At 40.3% G+C, this 17,364-nt stretch overlaps 1 protein-coding gene across 1 annotated transcript in view; it reads right to left on the minus strand.

Moving 5' to 3' along the window:
* Positions 1–17,364, minus strand: part of mGluR (metabotropic Glutamate Receptor) — a 658,640-nt gene that overhangs the window by 147,791 nt on the left and 493,485 nt on the right. Inside the window, exon 6 of the mRNA XM_083117726.1 lies at positions 5,506–5,612. Coding sequence (XP_082973852.1) covers positions 5,506–5,612 — 107 coding nt within the window. The remainder of the gene's footprint in view (positions 1–5,505; positions 5,613–17,364) is intronic.

The raw sequence follows: 17,364 nt of genomic DNA on the forward strand, positions 1-17,364 counted from the left end.
ACCATGGTGTGACGCCGTCCCGTCGGCGAATAACTGTGGCAATGCGTCGGGGCATGCTGCGGACGAGTCGTTCAAGGTATTCCACATCGATGCGGTGCCATTCCTCCTGCAGGCAGGCGATAAGAGCAGCCACTGTCGTGGGTCCCCTCTGTTGCACACGTCGCTTAAGAACACGCCACACGTTCTCAATGGGCGAGAGGTCGGGACTCGATGGTGGCCATGGCAGAGTTCGCACGTGATGGCGAGTCAACCATTCTCTTGTCAGCCGCGCTGTATGAGGCCTGGCATTGTCGTGTTGAAAGATGAGACGCCGCCTGTGGAACAGGTGCCTTCGCACTGTGAGAAGATGCCGCTGCAGTATGCGTGTATAGGCGTGTGCATTCACAATGCCCTCACAGACGTGTAGTGGGCCAACCCCAGATGCCGTCATGCATCCCCATACCATCACTGACGCAGGTTTCTGTATCCGACGTGCATAACATTTTGCTTCATTCTGTTCCTCCTTCCGACGAATGACTGTTTTCCGTATTTTCCTGTACACAACATTGAAAATGGATTCGTCCGTCCACAAAACCCTATTCCACTGCCGAAATGTCCATCCCCGGTACATTCGTGCCCACCGTAGTCGATTGCCTTTGTTCAACATGGAAAGGAAGGATTTACGTTTCGCCTTGTACACTCGGTAACCGCATCACTGTAGGTAACGGCGAATGGTTCTGGTTGACACTTCAATGTGAAAGCGTTCTCGAGTCCACAGTCGTAATTCGGCCACAGAAACATGATTGTTGGTCTGGATATAGCGCCTAAATATCCGTAGGTCACGCACGATCAGCAGGCGTTTTCGACCGGGGGCCTTACCTGGCTCTGTAGTACCCGTATTTTGGTGGTGTTTGATGATGCAATGGACGGTTGACTTGGGTAAGTTCAGTTGGCGCCCCATTTCCCGTTCACTGAGTCCATCCCGTTGCAACTCCACCACTCTTCTCCTCACGGTGTTGTCAATAGGTTTCCCCTGGCCATGGTGATGATGCACTGCGGTTCCTCGGGGCACAGCACGCGCTTATATACGGCGGACTCCCTTATCGTGTCCGTGACGTCATGCTTCCGTCGAATGCGCCACTATCTGGAATTTTTCTTATGGATCTGGTGCCTGGTCGAAGTTCAATGTCACGCGTATAGTTCCCCGTTTTCGTTCTTTACGTGACCTTGGGTACAACATGCTGGGATCACGATTCTTGCCTGCTCACACGCCTCCTCTTACACACATGCGTCACTTCTGCGGGTCACCCATTCCACCGCCTATGCCTCTGTGCATTTAATCACGTATTCCTTTCTGGTCGAACTTCATTGTCACCAAGGTTGTATAATACATATGAGATACACTCCCACCCTCCACTTTGATGGGATGTAGGAATAATTCTTCTGGAAGACACCCAAATTCCAACCTGTCTTCCACGTAGTGTGTCCTGGACCCCATTCTTGCAGACTAACGAGGTTCTGGTGTGCCGCCATCGGAAATCGTAACCACGATCCTCCCGTCTTCCTGGCGGAGTGGTAAGCGTAATGAACTTGGATGCCAAAGGTTCCAGGTTCGAAGACATAGGTCTATCATTGCTTTTGTCCCACCATCCACTTCATTAGATCATCATTCATCCACATCGTCGCGATTAGTAACGTAAAATAACCAAAATTGAAATAAAGAAACCGAGACTCCTTAATTATCTTTACTTTACAATGTAAATTTACTGTCAAGAACTCAAGAGGTTAAGGTTATGAATGAGAGGCATCCATAAATGTGTCTTTCAGAGGAGGTCCACCCATATTGCGTGTTGCGTGCATCCAAACCGCCCTTTTTGTTTATGTATAAAAATGAATGCCGGAATTACAAGAAGGCGCCCAAAACTCTCGACTTCAGCGTATAATCCATTGTGTATTTTATTATTTTCCTATTCAGTCACTATGCTTCGTATTCGGTTTTAATGTTGTGTTCTATATCTTTCGATGGATGATATGAAGGTACATAGGAACATCAAGACATGACTCCTCCAATTTTAGAGTCACATTGGAAGTGATGTGATCATTACTACACTCCAGCCTCTTTTACTCATCAGGGTTGCTTCCAGGTATACGATGATTGCAGGCTGGAGGAACATTTTCGGTGGAAAGACCCCAAACAGCTCTTCCCGTACCGACCCTTCTCCACGGCGAGCTGGAGAAAATGAGGACTGCGCACCGGGTGGTTGTAGGAGGGGAGAAAATTTAGCACTACACTTATTGGAGTATTATTTTACTTGTTCTCTTAGGAATATCAAATTACCGGTGGCGTAGAATAACACAACATCGGAAGGAGGACTTCTTAAAGTTTTCATTTGTCGACGGAAAAGTCGAAAATTCCCATTTAATTAGCAGTAACTTGAAGTTAAAGTTGTTGCTTTTCTCCTCCATAAGGAATGCGTGTGATTATGAAAATACATATTCATCATAGTTTTCAAACATCGTGTCTGACTTAATAATCAATTTGAGAAACCGCTTCCACTTGCAACATGGAAAGAAATTCGTACCCTCGGGGTTATTTTTAGTAGCATTGCCCATTCCGACAATATGGAAATAAATGCACGCCTGGTACGAAATTGTCATCATTCGCCTTAAACCCCAAAGACAAAGGTCTCTCTGGTGGCATATCGCCTTGTAATAAAATGGTCTCGGATTCGATCCCTGGCGAAGACACCTTACATACTGGTTCAGTATACATTAAAACTTGCACAAAGCATACTTAAAACAATATTTGGCGAATCGTTCTTGAACCGCAGAACAGCTTTATATGATGACGCGTCACTCTTGAGATCATCCACATCGGGAGTTGAATTCCGGTCCGCCACGTGGTAGCCAGGTGCCTTACAAACTAGATCACTGCAACTTCGGTACAATATAGAAATTCAATATAGTCTAATAAATTACAATGGTGACAGTCATTGGACAATGGCTCGAACATAAAAGCTTGATCATGGAAATTCATTCTGGATTCGACCCTCATGGATTCTCTTCTTTTCTCACTCTCTCCAGTTTGACAACGTGGAACTTGGGAGCACAGACAATTCGCCTGTCGACGCCGTCAACATGAGGCTGATTAACGCTGGCTAATTTTCTTTCTCGTGACTTTACGGACCCATTTTATCGGAAAACCAACGCGCAAGGTGGCTTCGTCGAAAAACTCCAAAGAACAAAGCTACTTCACCCAAGAAGAAAACGCAGCTTCAAGTGGGGCTCATTGTGAAGGTGAGAATGGAAGGAGAGCGTCGATACAATTAAACGGCAAGCAGAGAGTTGGAACAAAAAGAGGTATTGGAAGAAATTGGATAATTGTTTTGAGAGAAAGCGCCCCTAAATGAACTGTGCGTTCCTCACCACCTGGAAAGGAGTTTAGGGAACTTCAGAAGTTCGTTATTTCGAGAGTGCTTGGCTTGAATGTCTTTCCCAATAAATCTCACACAAATGAAATCGGAGGAAAAACGATATGAAGTACAATATCCCCCTCAGGAACGAGAGGAAAGGAGGAAACGTTTTCAGAAAATAAGACTCGAGGAGGAGTTGGATATCTGAATTCAATAGCCTACCTTATAAACATTGCTACGGACTATGTCAAGAGGATAAGTTCTTTTTAATCTCATGTCCATGCTGAAATACTTGTAACATCAGAGTAACATTTTTTGTCCTAATTTACGTTTATCTTTTTCATTTTTTTCCTTTTTCGGATACATTTTTTTTATTTCAAATGCACATAATTGCGTAAATTAATCTCTACTGAGTATGCATGCATCGTCTTCATCACACGTGTCTTGATTTTCCATATTGATCAAGGGATCGTGCAAAAATAATAATAACTAGCATGTGGATTATTACCTGCCAATTAAAAATGTTGGAGATAGAATTCTAAAATTTCGATAAATCACTTTGACTAATATACGTATATGTATGTTTTTCATCCCAACGTTTGGTTCTCCACTTATCCAAGCAAACCTCCGTGACGGAGTGGTTAGCACATCGCTACGACGCCAGGTGTCACGGGTTCGAATCCCCGCCTGGACATCGGTATTTGTGAGTGTCCATTCATCAATTTCATCATATCATCACTCATCACCATCTTCGCAATTAGCCAAAAGTGGCAGAAAAGCGAAGTAAAATAAAACAAATCAATCAATCAAATTCACTTATCCAAAGGGGAGAATCGGGCCAGACTTGAACGTTTTTGAATACCCCAAACATACAGTTAAACAAGAAAAGTTTCGGCCAACAGCTACTTCATATCTGACAAAATTCAAATTACTATAGAGCACTGGACGAAATACGAGAGGTGAGTAAAAAGTTCCCGGCTTGAAACCTTTAAAGATGAGCCAAAACATTCCATTTTTTTTAGGGAAAAAAACTTACTTCTCAAATTATTTTCCATTAAATTCGATGCATTTTCCCAATGCTTTTCTCACGAGCAAATTTCACAGAACCCTCATCAAATTCAGCCAGCCATCTCTTGCTCTGTTTTTTTATTTTTGTTATATACACTGTCCCAACTATCTTTGAAGCAAGGCCGCTCATAGCGTCAGAGAAGGGGGAATTCGAGTAGGCAGAGCGAAGCAGTACACGCTGCTGGGAAGGCTGGTAACCGCAGTCACTTTTCTCCATCCACGCAATCCCGTTTCTCTCACGTGTTCATTGGCGGAGCCGTCTCGCGTCACTACTTGCGCAGAGACTTGTTTTCGTTCGCTTACTCCAGAAATAACCGGGACAGAGTATAGCAGATTTCGTACTTGCGAACATAATATTTAAATGCACTAGCAAAATTTGCCAAAGTTTGTTTTAAATCATGTAGGTTGAGCAGGACTGGACCTACAGATTAAGGCGGAATCCGAATCACTGTACACGTGTGCCCAGACAGGTAACGAACCTTGGGCCTCTGTATTACAAGGCGGAAACGTTACTACCCCATCTGGGAAGCCCACGAATAAACATAATGATTTTTGTTTACTGGAAGTAGGCAGATATCAGTGACATAGCAAAGAAAATATAATTCCTGGGTTAGACAATAACTGTTCTTGTACGGCGATTACATTTGGTTGTTTTCAAACTCTGCAATTACCCTCACCATGCTGATGCTGAGCGACGCCGTTTCACCCGAAGGTCGAAAAAGTGACGCCTAGCGTTAAGCACTTCAGTATTAACTAGCTTGATTTCTCATGTATAAGCATTTTCAGATGATTAAAATCCAGAAGCCTCTAATCCCTTCCAATGTGTTCCGGGGCCCGGAGGTTGATGTTTTTCTTGTAGCGACTGCGAGAAGTTTAGCGCGTGTGCCTTGCGACTTATAAGCCAGTTCGTCACGGGAGCGCCGACTGTGCTACGTGACGGGCGTTCTACTGGAGACTCAGCTTTGAGATTTCCTACGGAGCCTGAGGAAAGGTGCTTGATTAGTATTCTCATCTCGTGGAGTGAAAAGAAAGATTGGGGACTTACCCTGTAATGGTATCCTGAAGCGTTCTTTAGCTTTTGGTAGTTTAGAATGTCATATCGGGGAAGAGCGTCCCCTTGTTTGTCGAACTGTACTTGAACACCGGTCAGATCTGAAACAAAACGAAACAAATTACATGCCATTTGTTGACGTGTGAAATGCACATACATGTAAATAATGTTTATAAATATCAAGTATATAGAATAAACACAAATAACTGACTTAAGTTCTTTTTCCAGACAGTCTAGAATTATTGCAACATATTTTCATAACGTATGTATTAGGAGTATTTACATTCTGTAAAATAATGACCCGTACTATTTTGATGCAAAAATCTGATTGGAATAGTTTAAGAGAGTGAATAGGTATCGTCATTTATATTTCTAGTTCTGCTAATAACAACATAATCAGCTCTTCAATGAGTTCTGGCTTTCTATAAAGTGTTCCGAACATAAAAATACGCATTTGAAATGCTCATGTAATTTGATTACAAATATCTTCATCTGTACTCTGTCCCTGGAGTCTGTGCAGCAAGCGAACGAAAACAAGTCATCTGCGCAAGTAGTGACTAAAGAAGGCTCGACCAATGAAAGCGTGAGAGTGAAACGGTCCCAATACGATCGCAGCAGCGCGTATTGCTTTGCTCCGCCCACTCGCTCTCTCCCTTTCTCTACCGTTATGTGCGACGTTGCTCCACAGACTACTGAGACGCAGTATATAATTTTTCTACATTGTTATAAAACCAAGGTATGATATGGTTCAACATGTAATACAATAAAAAATACATACATATACGTACACATTAGCACAGTAGAAATACAAGGTACAGTCACGATACTACTGAAAGCAAATTGAGTCGTTATAACCCAAAAGTGTACATGGCTGTACCTAGAATATACTTCAAAAAGTTGTAAAATAATTTCGTCTTTGCAAAATTTGCTGCGAAGACTCTTATTAGATTTAGGGTGTGATTTAATGAGAATAGCGTAGTAGTAGATCGATTCCCCGCAGGGGCATTCATTGCTTCGGATTCTGCTTTTAACTGTAAGGAAAATTTCACACTGAACTGACAAGCGACAAATTAAATTTTACCTGGCATCCGAATGGCGTGTCATTTGTAAACGAACCTTAAGATGTAAATGCAACATTTCGCACCGAAGCGAGATGACACACTGTAAGCATCGCGTGTGTGCACCACGACCGGGCTGTTTTCCTAGAGTTGACTAGCTGTATCTTTGCAGACGGCCTTGACTACTTCCCTCAGAGAAGGAGATTTGATTGATTGATTTCCTTTATTTTACTTCTCTTCTTGTGCCACATTTGGCTAATTTGCGAAGATGGGGATGAGTGATGATATTATGAAACTGATGATGGGCACACACAAACATCCATACCTAGCCCAGGATTCGAACCTGGGACCACTGTCAGACAATTAATTCATGTATACATATTTCCATAGTTGCCACCTACGCGCCGTTTTGGTGGTAGGTAGCTGTTGTAAAGTGATAGAAGAATGACGCGCAGTGCCTAACGCAGCATGCAGCTCCTCCCCTTGCTTCTGCGCAGCAGAGTTTGATCAGGGTTCACCCACAAAGATGCAGCTCATCAACTATAGAACGTGCGTCGTATCTCCTATTTCTTCCGCATGCGAAATGAAATATTTTTCCAGAGTGGAAGGGAAATTATACATTGTGGAAACGTGTTTGTTGCAAAGTGTCGCTTCACGGTGTGAAGTTTCCCAAATGAAGTCTCCATTATTCTATCTGAGCAGAGAGCAAACTTACAATAAACTTTTTTCTTTAATGTCTGAATGAGCCTTCAATTCCATCAAGAGTAATATTATACGCTAAGGGATTCAACTTCTCAGACTATCAGTACCGAATAAAGCAAAACGTTTGTGAAATGCAATGAAAATATTACAAAGGGATATACAGCATACATGGAACATAAGTAACAGCCAATACAGGAAGAGAGAATATAAGAGGTATCATAACACGTGAGCAAGTAGGTCAATAGAAAATATGGATAACTTGATAAAAATATAGACGGAAATTACGGCCGATGGAGTTGTATCTCTAACCAGAAAATATATTTGAAATTTCGAACGAAAAGAAAAATACAGCTGCACAATACATAGGAAATGGTATGAGTAGTAACGATATTTCTCGATTTCGTTCCGACTTTTTCCTCTATTTTCCTTGCTTGGACATTGCCACCGTAGTTTTCATCTAGTGCTACATAATAATTAGTCTACGGATACAAAAGATTTCTGACTTTATTTTGTCACCATCTATCACTAATGTTATGCACGGTCATGGTCCACATATTGCAGAGACAGATTGTACTGTCGATTGCTCTTTCTTTGTACCCTTATAGGTAGTGAACCTGAATTACTCTGCACATGAACGCGTTTGCATAACATTGCAGGAGTATTTCTTCCTATATACCCTGCGCTGTGTATCTCTGGAGCAAGCACACGAAAACAAGTCTCTGCGCAAGTAGTGACGTGAGACGACTCCACAAATGAACACATGATAGGGAACGGTATTGCGTGGAGGGAGGGAAAGCGACTGCAGTTACCAGCCTTCGAGCAGCGTGCACTGCTTCTCTCTGCCTCGAATTCCCCCTTCTCTCCCGCTATGCGCGGCCTTGCTCCAGAGATGTCCGGAACAGAGTATGGAGCAAACAGAAATGACAATGGTTATCCTTTGAATTTTATTTTGGGTCCAATTGTGTACATTAAGGTCATTTGGGCAGGACTTACAGTTTAAAGTGGGATCTGAACTAGTATGTGCCTCCACAGGTGTCGAACCCAGTATTACAAGGTGACGACGTTAACCTTACACAATCTGGAATTCTCGACAAACGTTATTGTACTTTATTATATTTGTAACTAATGTATGTATCTTTTCTTCAACCTTGAGCTAATTGCAACGATGGGCATGAATGACAATTTGATGGAGGGAAACTGACAAAGGAACAACCATGCCCTTAGTAGGACTCGAACCTAGGGTTCCATAGTGAGTCCAACATTAAAAGATCTCTACTGTGGAGGCGAATAATGTACGTTATGCATGTTGCTGAACCGCAATCAGTTCTGACGTCGAGTGTACCATGCTCGGCGACGGAGTGAATTAGTGGAGTTCGATGGAAACAGAGGTTCCAGGTTCGAATTATCTAATTTTGATTCATCCTCGTCATCGCGACTAACCGAGAGAGATTGAAAGAACGATGTAAAACAACCAAATTGAAAAATATGTACAGCATGTCCAGTAAGTTGGTAACCGTAGAGAAAACACATCGAATGACAAAATCTGTTATAAGACCTTGCAGTTGCGTTGCATACATAAGTGAAGACGATGCCTCCACTCCGCCGGAACTCTCTGGATCGCACTCACTGGAACTTCCCCTCTACAATGCGTTTTTACAGATGGAGAGTACTTGACTTATAGCCAGATTTGGGCTCTAGTTTTAGTGTTTGTAAGCGCGCTGGTGTGTTCTCTTCCTAAGTTCCAGTCAACTCTTAACCCCGTTTAATTAATGCGTGTGGAAAATCTATGAAACCTCGAAGAAATATAGCTTAATAATTGTACCAAATCACCCACTGCTGTTCCCTATGTGCGTACTGCGTGTGTCTGTGTATATGCCTATGTATTGTACAGCTAAGTACTGCTCTTCATTATTGCAATATGTTAAGTGGATTTTAACAAACAGTCCAGTTTTAGTTGCATAGGGGTGTCATGACTGAGCAGGCAAATTCATGATGTCCATTCGTGAAACGACTATTTTTGTACTTTATATCTACACAAGGACAAAGTGTACTTGCCTCGAGATAGGATGGGACGGTTTTATCGTGGTCAAACTAGTAACGGATACTGCATATTAAATCCACTCATTACTTTCAACTCATACACCAGTAGAGTTTTACCGCATTTTATAGGTAACACTTTTTTTAACGATCCCGGGTCAAAGCAAAAAAATAGGTCTCCAACCAGATACGGAACCAGGGACAGCTCGCATCAAATATGGGAGTACAAACTCTTCGGTTAAGCGGGAGAGACATATCCCCCCCCCCCCAACACTCACAAATATAATATTAACCATTTTTTTACAACACCATTAAAACAAATGTAGTTTTTTAAAAAAAAAATAGTTGTGCTTTTCTGTAGACAAACCTGTCTAGGTAATGACGAAGCTACTGAACTTTGTTGCATAGAAAACTATGATTCACGTGCTTACTCAATTGTGACTCTTCACGTAAGCTCTTTTACTCTGACTGAACCATGTATGTGACGTTGTTTCGCTATCGGCTTCCAGTAAACCTGAAAATGACATTATTTAAGCCCATAAAAATTATAATTGAACATCATTTGAATCAATGGCATTTAATGTCTGTTACTTACCGGAATAATGTAAATGTTAATGATGCAATTACTTTTGAAACAGCGGTAAATTAATTTCGAAGTATTTGTTCGTTTAACACATTGCTTGATTTCATATATAGTTTGAAGTTAACGTACAGAAAATTAAATGCCAAGCAAATATAGTCCTAAGGTGGAAAAGTAATGTAAAATTCGTTAGTGTATTCACATACGCCACCATCATAATCGAGTATTCTGCTCATAAGTAGGTTCCTACAGTCTCCAGAATCTTCTATTTATAGTTCCGTTCTTCAATATTCCGTATCATTCAACAATGTTGTTCACTTCCTTCCTCTTGTTCTCTTTCCGCTTTGATATTATCAGCATTTCTTTCTTCTCTCTCTGGACATGTCCTATACGGTTCCTTTTCCTTCTATGACTTCGAAAAAACGTGTTTTTCTGTTGAATTGTTTCAAGTATTTGTTCAATTCGCACACTACACATCCACTTAATACTTCCCATTATCCGCCAAAATAGTTTCTCAAATGTTTTTAGTCTTTGCCTTTCTAAGCATCCACATTTTCGACCCATAGAATAATATATCCAATACAAAGCATTAAATAAATATATTTCTTAAATCCAATTTAGAACATAAGATTCTCCTTTCTGATAAATTTTCAATTTGCCATGGCTATTCTACTTGTTATCTCCTTCTAACATTTCCAATCACCTGTTAAAGTACTTCCCATCTGGCATCCCCGATGGCGCAGTGGTAGCGTCGTCGCCTTGTAATCAACGGGTCAAAGGTTCGATACCGGTGGAAGCACATAGTGGTTCGAATCCCACTTTAACTGAAGGTCCACTCCTGATTAGCCTATCTGTGCATAAAGTGGACTTAAAAAACACCAATTAAAATCTTTCCATATTTTTGAAATCTTCAAAAATATGGAAAGTACTTTTACTTGATTTAATATTTCTCTGCTTATCCTGACGTTAATTACTTCATATTCTCCTACACTCAGCACCTTTGTTTTCCGTGATTTACTTTCAATTTGTACTTAGCTCTTTCTTTCTTATTCTCATTATCACCTTTTGTTTAAAGTACATCTTATGTATAACAGTTTATTGTTTCCAACCTACGTGTTCTCACTTCACAAACAAATACAGTAGATGGATAATTGAATACTTCAGAAGAGATTACTTATACTGAAACTGGAATATCTCAAATTTTATGTGAAATATGTGACAAAGGAAGTTAGGGGCAAGGCAACTTTCCAAGTCTTGTATGCTTGAATGACACAAATCTTCTTGCTACTTATTTTGTTTGAATTTTAATATGTTGGTACATACAAACAGTTTTTGTATGTATAATTCTTACATAAAAATATATATATTGTATGTTCCCTTGGAATCACAAGAAATGGTGATTGTTACAAAGTATTTGTTTAAGCAAACAAATTATATTTCACCACCAACATCTCTCTTACATTAATTTTGACTCACTTGTTTATAATTATAAGATAATTTAACCAAAATTTACCAAAATTAAGAAGAGAAGCATTTTCTAAACACACGAGAAAGCTCACTCGAAGTCTTTTCAATCTGTTTTTTTTCTGTGTACATAATTAGTAAGTACACAAAAGAACTAGTGACGAAATTCATGCAACTATAAAAGTGTAAATAATAAGTTCATCATTGAAGATGTTGTTTTAAACTATACCCAGTTCCAGCTCACAGAGCGAAGCAGTACACGCTGCTGGGAAGGCTGGTAACTGCAGTCGCTTTCCTCTACTCCAAGCAATTCCGTTCTTACGTGTTCATTTTTGGAGCCCTCTCGCGTCACTACTTGCGCAGAGACTTGTTTTCGTTTGCCTGCTCCACAGCTAACTGGGACAGACTAAAAAGGTCTTTCTACTTTTACTGCGGCCGATCCTAATGCTGGCAAGGGAAGTGGGGAGCGGAAAGCGACCAAGCCTGCACGATAAGAATCGCAGCAGCCAGTAGAACGAGGTTCACGTAGTGCTTCTTCCCTCAGCGTCGTGTCTCTCGGCGCCAAAGCTGTTGTCTGGTTGGTCTGCGACGTGATCCCAGCTCCCCACTTCCCTTTCCTGAACTAGGACCGGCCGCCGTAAGATTGGAAAGGACCTATAGTGAGAGTTGCAAGTTTCCAACTCATGTAATCATCTTTCCTCATTTTGTGTTGATATGTTTTATGTAACTGCTAATTTGCCTGCATTTGAGAGCGTATGCTGCTTTGCAATTTGATTGTGTTTAACATTCTCAATGGTTTAGCATTTCAACAAATTGACGCGTCTCACACCAGTACATATTTTACCTCTGCAATTGGATGTTGCATCGAGGAGGCGAGAGGGTGGGGGTCAGATGTAGTAACTATGCAAATAGCAGCTTGCGTGATTGTCAGCACTTCCCCTTAATAATGCAAATTGATTCTTTTACACACAATTTCACAGAATTGCTGGCAAAAATAAACGTGTTGAGCGCTTTGAACGTGTGATAAAATAATAAATCATTGTCGTTAAGATTAAAATCGAAAGTTTTCCCGAACAGTTTATAAACTGTTCCTTGATTGTTTGATTGATTGAGATGGTGTTTTAAGTCCACTTTATGCACAGTAAGGCTAATTGGGACTGGACCTACAGTTTAAAGTAGGATTCGAATCACTGCCCATACACAAATGTCCAAAAGACATCCATTGGATATCTCTTGGATATTCAGGTCAAAAGTCCTGGATATCTAATATATATATCCAGGAATATCCAATAGGCATCCATTGGATATCTCCTGGATATCCATTTGTCTGCATACGTGATATCCAGGGGATATCCAGAAGTGGATATGTTATGGACGTTTCCGGATCACATTTGGTCATGTTCTTCTGATTCGAAAAAGAAAAAATTGAATCACTAAATAACAAGTAAATAAGTTTATAAACGCTAATGCTTTAATGCAATTATTGTTTCAATTCCACGATAAAATATAACAAAGTATACATAACGGAAATACTATGATCATTTTCCAATGTCCGAAACAGATCCTATTTGTGTTCATTGTTGGATATCCAGTTCTGGATCAGTTCTATGTATTGGATATCCAGAATTAGATGTGTTTTGGATATCTCGCTTTGGACAAGCTTTGGAGACGTATTGGATATTTGGAATTGGACAATGTTTCTGACAGCCAGTTCTATACATGATTGGGCTATGCATTAGATGTCTAGAATTGGTCGAGTTTCAGATTCAGTTCTGGATATCCCATAGACGTCCAATGGATATCCAGAAATGGATATCCCTTGGAGATTTGTGCTGTATGTGTGTTTGCCTCCACCGGCTATCGAACCTGGGACTCCTTGATGAACTGTTCCTGTAAGAAAGTTGTGTAAGATTAAGACGAAATATATTTTGACGATATGTTAGAAATTGTTATTGTTATTATAATCATTGTTAATTCGGTAATTGATAAATTTTTACAGACCTTTTCGATTATTAAGTTGATTCATTAAACGAGATGTCGATACTATCCAGTTATGGTAGTTAGTGAGAAAATTATGAGTTTTTGGAAACAATTTTTGAAGTAGGGCCAACAGATTGGAAATACGACTGCATATTGGATATCTTCCATCTTTATAAATATAATGTACATTTTGGAGTAATTTTTTCAAATGTCACAAATGTCACTGTAACAATTAAATATTATATCAAACCGTCACTCCAGAAGCTACGCCTCTGTTCTGGCCACCAGAACAGAAAATGCATCTCATGTATATATTGCACACTCCATTGTGTCTCGACATGCAATATTTCTTTTTGATTATATGTATTTATTATATGTATTATACTTGTAATCTCACATGTAAGAAATCGTTAAATAAAGTCGGAGGAACCGTTGAAATTCAAAGGAACTGACGTTCTTGTATATTCTGAGGCACCAGGACAACAAGCGCATAATCTTGAATGTATGTGTGTGGAGGCGGGCTTACATCGGGGGTTCCCCCCTAATATCTTGCATCGCTCTCTTTCAAGCTAATTTTCTCAACAATCATTAAGCAAAGTTTCACTGATAAAAAAAAATAACAGAAAAAAAGTTGGTTTCATACTTTCATATTGAAGCTAAAAATTGAGCAAATGAAGATTAATATTTTAGACTAGGGATATAAGATCCTTGACTACACTTGCCATTGATGTAATTAATTATTTTTTTAGTACTCTCTAGAATGAGAAATAGCAGTTAACGTGCATGAGACGGAAAACTTGCATTAGTGCTCTGTTTACTGAAATACAATCAAGATTAATGGATTGGCTGTCTGTACAATAGTTTTGATAATTCTACATTCACATTCCTTAGGCTTCTTGAACATACTTGTATTCATCAAACTAACTCTGGCTATTTTCTACAATGAACTATGGGAGTTATCCAGACCAATCTAATGCTAATTTCCAATAGTAATGTGCTCATTTATGTATGCTCGAGGCAGTGGCGGCTCGTGGTCTGACTTTATGGGTGTGCACTTCAGACTCGTGTACAGAAGAAGTGTTAATCAACCCTCTCAAATACTCGCACCCGTTTTTGCGTACATAATTATGCTAAATTTATTGGCAACCCAAGTTATGACCACCTTTTACTGAAAATGAGGCTATGGGAGAGTTTTATTTCATGAAAAATATTAAAAAATATTAATATACATAAATTGGAAATAGTTCGGTGAATTTTCTGTCGATCACGAAAAGAGTGATGTTATTGGGTATAGATAATTAAACATTCGATAATCTGACAAAATCACTATGAACATAGAAATAGCGATACAATATTCAATATTATTGTCGATTTTCAAAATATTTAGTAAAAAATTCTCCTTTGCTCCACTGAAAATAGTGAACAATAATAATAACTTTTGCATACATCAAACAAGCAGGGCCAGGCGATTATCAGGAGCGCCGACCTCGTTGGGCCGCCAAGCCAAAGATCCTACTTGATTAGAGTCAAATCCTAACCGTGGCTATTTCTTTCTTTCTTTGAATTTATTTTTTAGCTCCACTTTATTCGTAGAAAAGCAAATAGAGACGACCTACAGTTTAAAGTGGGATCCGAACCACTATGTGTCTCCACCGTGTCCGTGGCTATTTGTTTTAAAAAGAGTTGGATTTATTGTTGACAAGACTTAATTTAAGTTACTGCTGAATAACTTAATAAGTATATTGCAAAATCATGAAGCAATTTAAGCTAAGAGATTTTTGTTGCTTTGATGTCATCATGTAGGTATTAATTAAACACATACCTACAATAAACGTGTTCTTCAACGTATTAAAGTATTTTTAAAATATGGCTATTATTTTTCGTCATTAAAACCGTAAATATATAAAATGGTTATGATTTATATTGGATTTTGAATTTGAATTTAAAATTTTGGCTGCGTCAGCAATTAGGCTATTTTGCACCCGTCACATTATACGGGGGCAGCCCCTTACCATTACAAATAACAACTCTAACGTTGCATAACTAAAAATCTTAAAATTTTCTGACTTCTGTTAAAAGCTGAGGCTGTAAACGGGCACTCAGCACACACAAGGACAAAAACAGGACAACACACACAAATTTATACTGGCCATAGTGCTAATGGCTAGTCGCCAGAGCCTCATTCGTCTGCAAAATGCAGTTCAGGGTGTACTGCGTGGAAGTGAGGTTGACTTTTTGGCACCTACCCCTTACACCCCTAATTTATATTGGAGGAAGCTGGAAAGTAGGGGGCGCCAAAATTTCACCTCGCCCGGGTGAAAATTTTATCTCGAGCCACTCCTGGAAACAAGGTAGCAGATCCAACAACCACATAAGAAAATCAGTTGTAATCTATCTAGCAGTTGTTTACTTCTAATGACCGACAGAAGCAAGCGAAATCATGAATAATAAATATTAAAGAAAATAACAGAACTTACTCAGTCCACTCAACACTGCCCTCTTCGTACTTCAAACTTTTCCTTTCCCTTCCGCTGTATCCGTATTATTACTGCAGTCGCTACACGCTTTGTGGCTAACTTCCAAAAATTCAACAACGTTAAATATTACGTCTCTGCTTTCACTACGTACAGTTTTTCCTTTCATTATGAAAGCAAACACTTTCCACTGAAACTGGAACGAGCTTTTGACAGTGCAACAATTTTGCAACGCACGAGCAGGCACAGCTGACTGATCCACGGTTCCCCTACACGGGTTGATAATTCGACTACAGCGCCACAAGGACAGTTTATTTTGACCAAGGTGCACTAAGCAAAGACAATGCAAAACGTTTGTTTAAAGCACGCGTTTCGCTTTCAGTTTCCCCCCACCACCACCCCTTTCGTCCTCCCTTCTTTCTTGGTCTGTCATGCTCAGAACCCTCGGAACAGTTTGAGGAAGATATAATAGAATTTCCCTTTTTCAAAAAAATTCTCGATTTAAGACGATCTGTGGTTGCCTCTACTCCGCTACACGATTTCCAATGGAACGGGATTGCAACACTGCTGTATCGCGAACACAACGCTAGCAGTGTGCGTGGAGTCCATAATACCGCGATCAAGAAGAGCGAGTCCCTTATCTTTTCTTGCGTGCTGCAAACAGCGGCAAACGAGCACAGGGCGACTTGTGTTCCGAGCGAACGTATCTCAGCGGCAAGCACTGGTAATGCGAATCCGACGGGGCGATTGGGCTTCGGAACGTTTGATGTTTTGAAGGAGATAGTGTTCAGTGAATAAGTATAATAAAAATTAATAGCATTGCAGATTTATTTGGGTGTGCACGTGCGAATGTGCTAATAGGCAGAAGCCGCTACTGGCTCGAGGTGAGTGTAGGATACCGGGCAAACACAATAGTTTTGGATATTCCACACACATAATCAGAAAGCTTATAGAGCGTACCTCTATTCATTAAAGTAACTGTCTTTTGTTACTTTCTACGATGGAGAGTTGAGCTACCTAGGTCGAGAGAAAGATGTGCATTAGTCGCGTGTTCATTTAAATACACTCAGTGTGAATTTAAAACACCGAAAAAACAGTATCGCTTTCGACATTTTATATTCACTATGGTTTTAGAACATACGTCTCTTCATCAAACTATACTCTGTCCCAGGAGTCTGTGGAGCAAGTGAACGAAAACAAGTTCTCTGCGCAAAGAGTGACTCGAGAGGGCTCGACCAATGAACGCGTGAGAGAGAAAGGGATTACATGAAGGAGGCAACGCGACCACAGATACTAACCTTTTGCAGGAGCGCGTACAGCAGCCAGCTCACGAGAAGATCCCCAAACGAGGGGAGACGGGGAACAGGGGTAAAGGGAAGGACCGGTTCATTTGCAGATTTTAGGGGTAGCAGGAAGTCTTCCGTTGAGGTCAGGTTGCTGTTTTTTTCTCAGTGACCAGAATACTTTTGTATTGCTTATCCTGTACATTATTTAGCCTGTATTTCAAAGAATTTCAAGAAGAATAAACGGCAACGACTTTAGGGTTACCAGACGACAA

Source organism: Lepisma saccharinum, chromosome 2 (assembly GCF_977018435.1).
Source record: "Lepisma saccharinum chromosome 2, izLepSacc3.1, whole genome shotgun sequence".
Classification (NCBI taxonomy): domain Eukaryota; kingdom Metazoa; phylum Arthropoda; class Insecta; order Zygentoma; family Lepismatidae; genus Lepisma; species Lepisma saccharinum.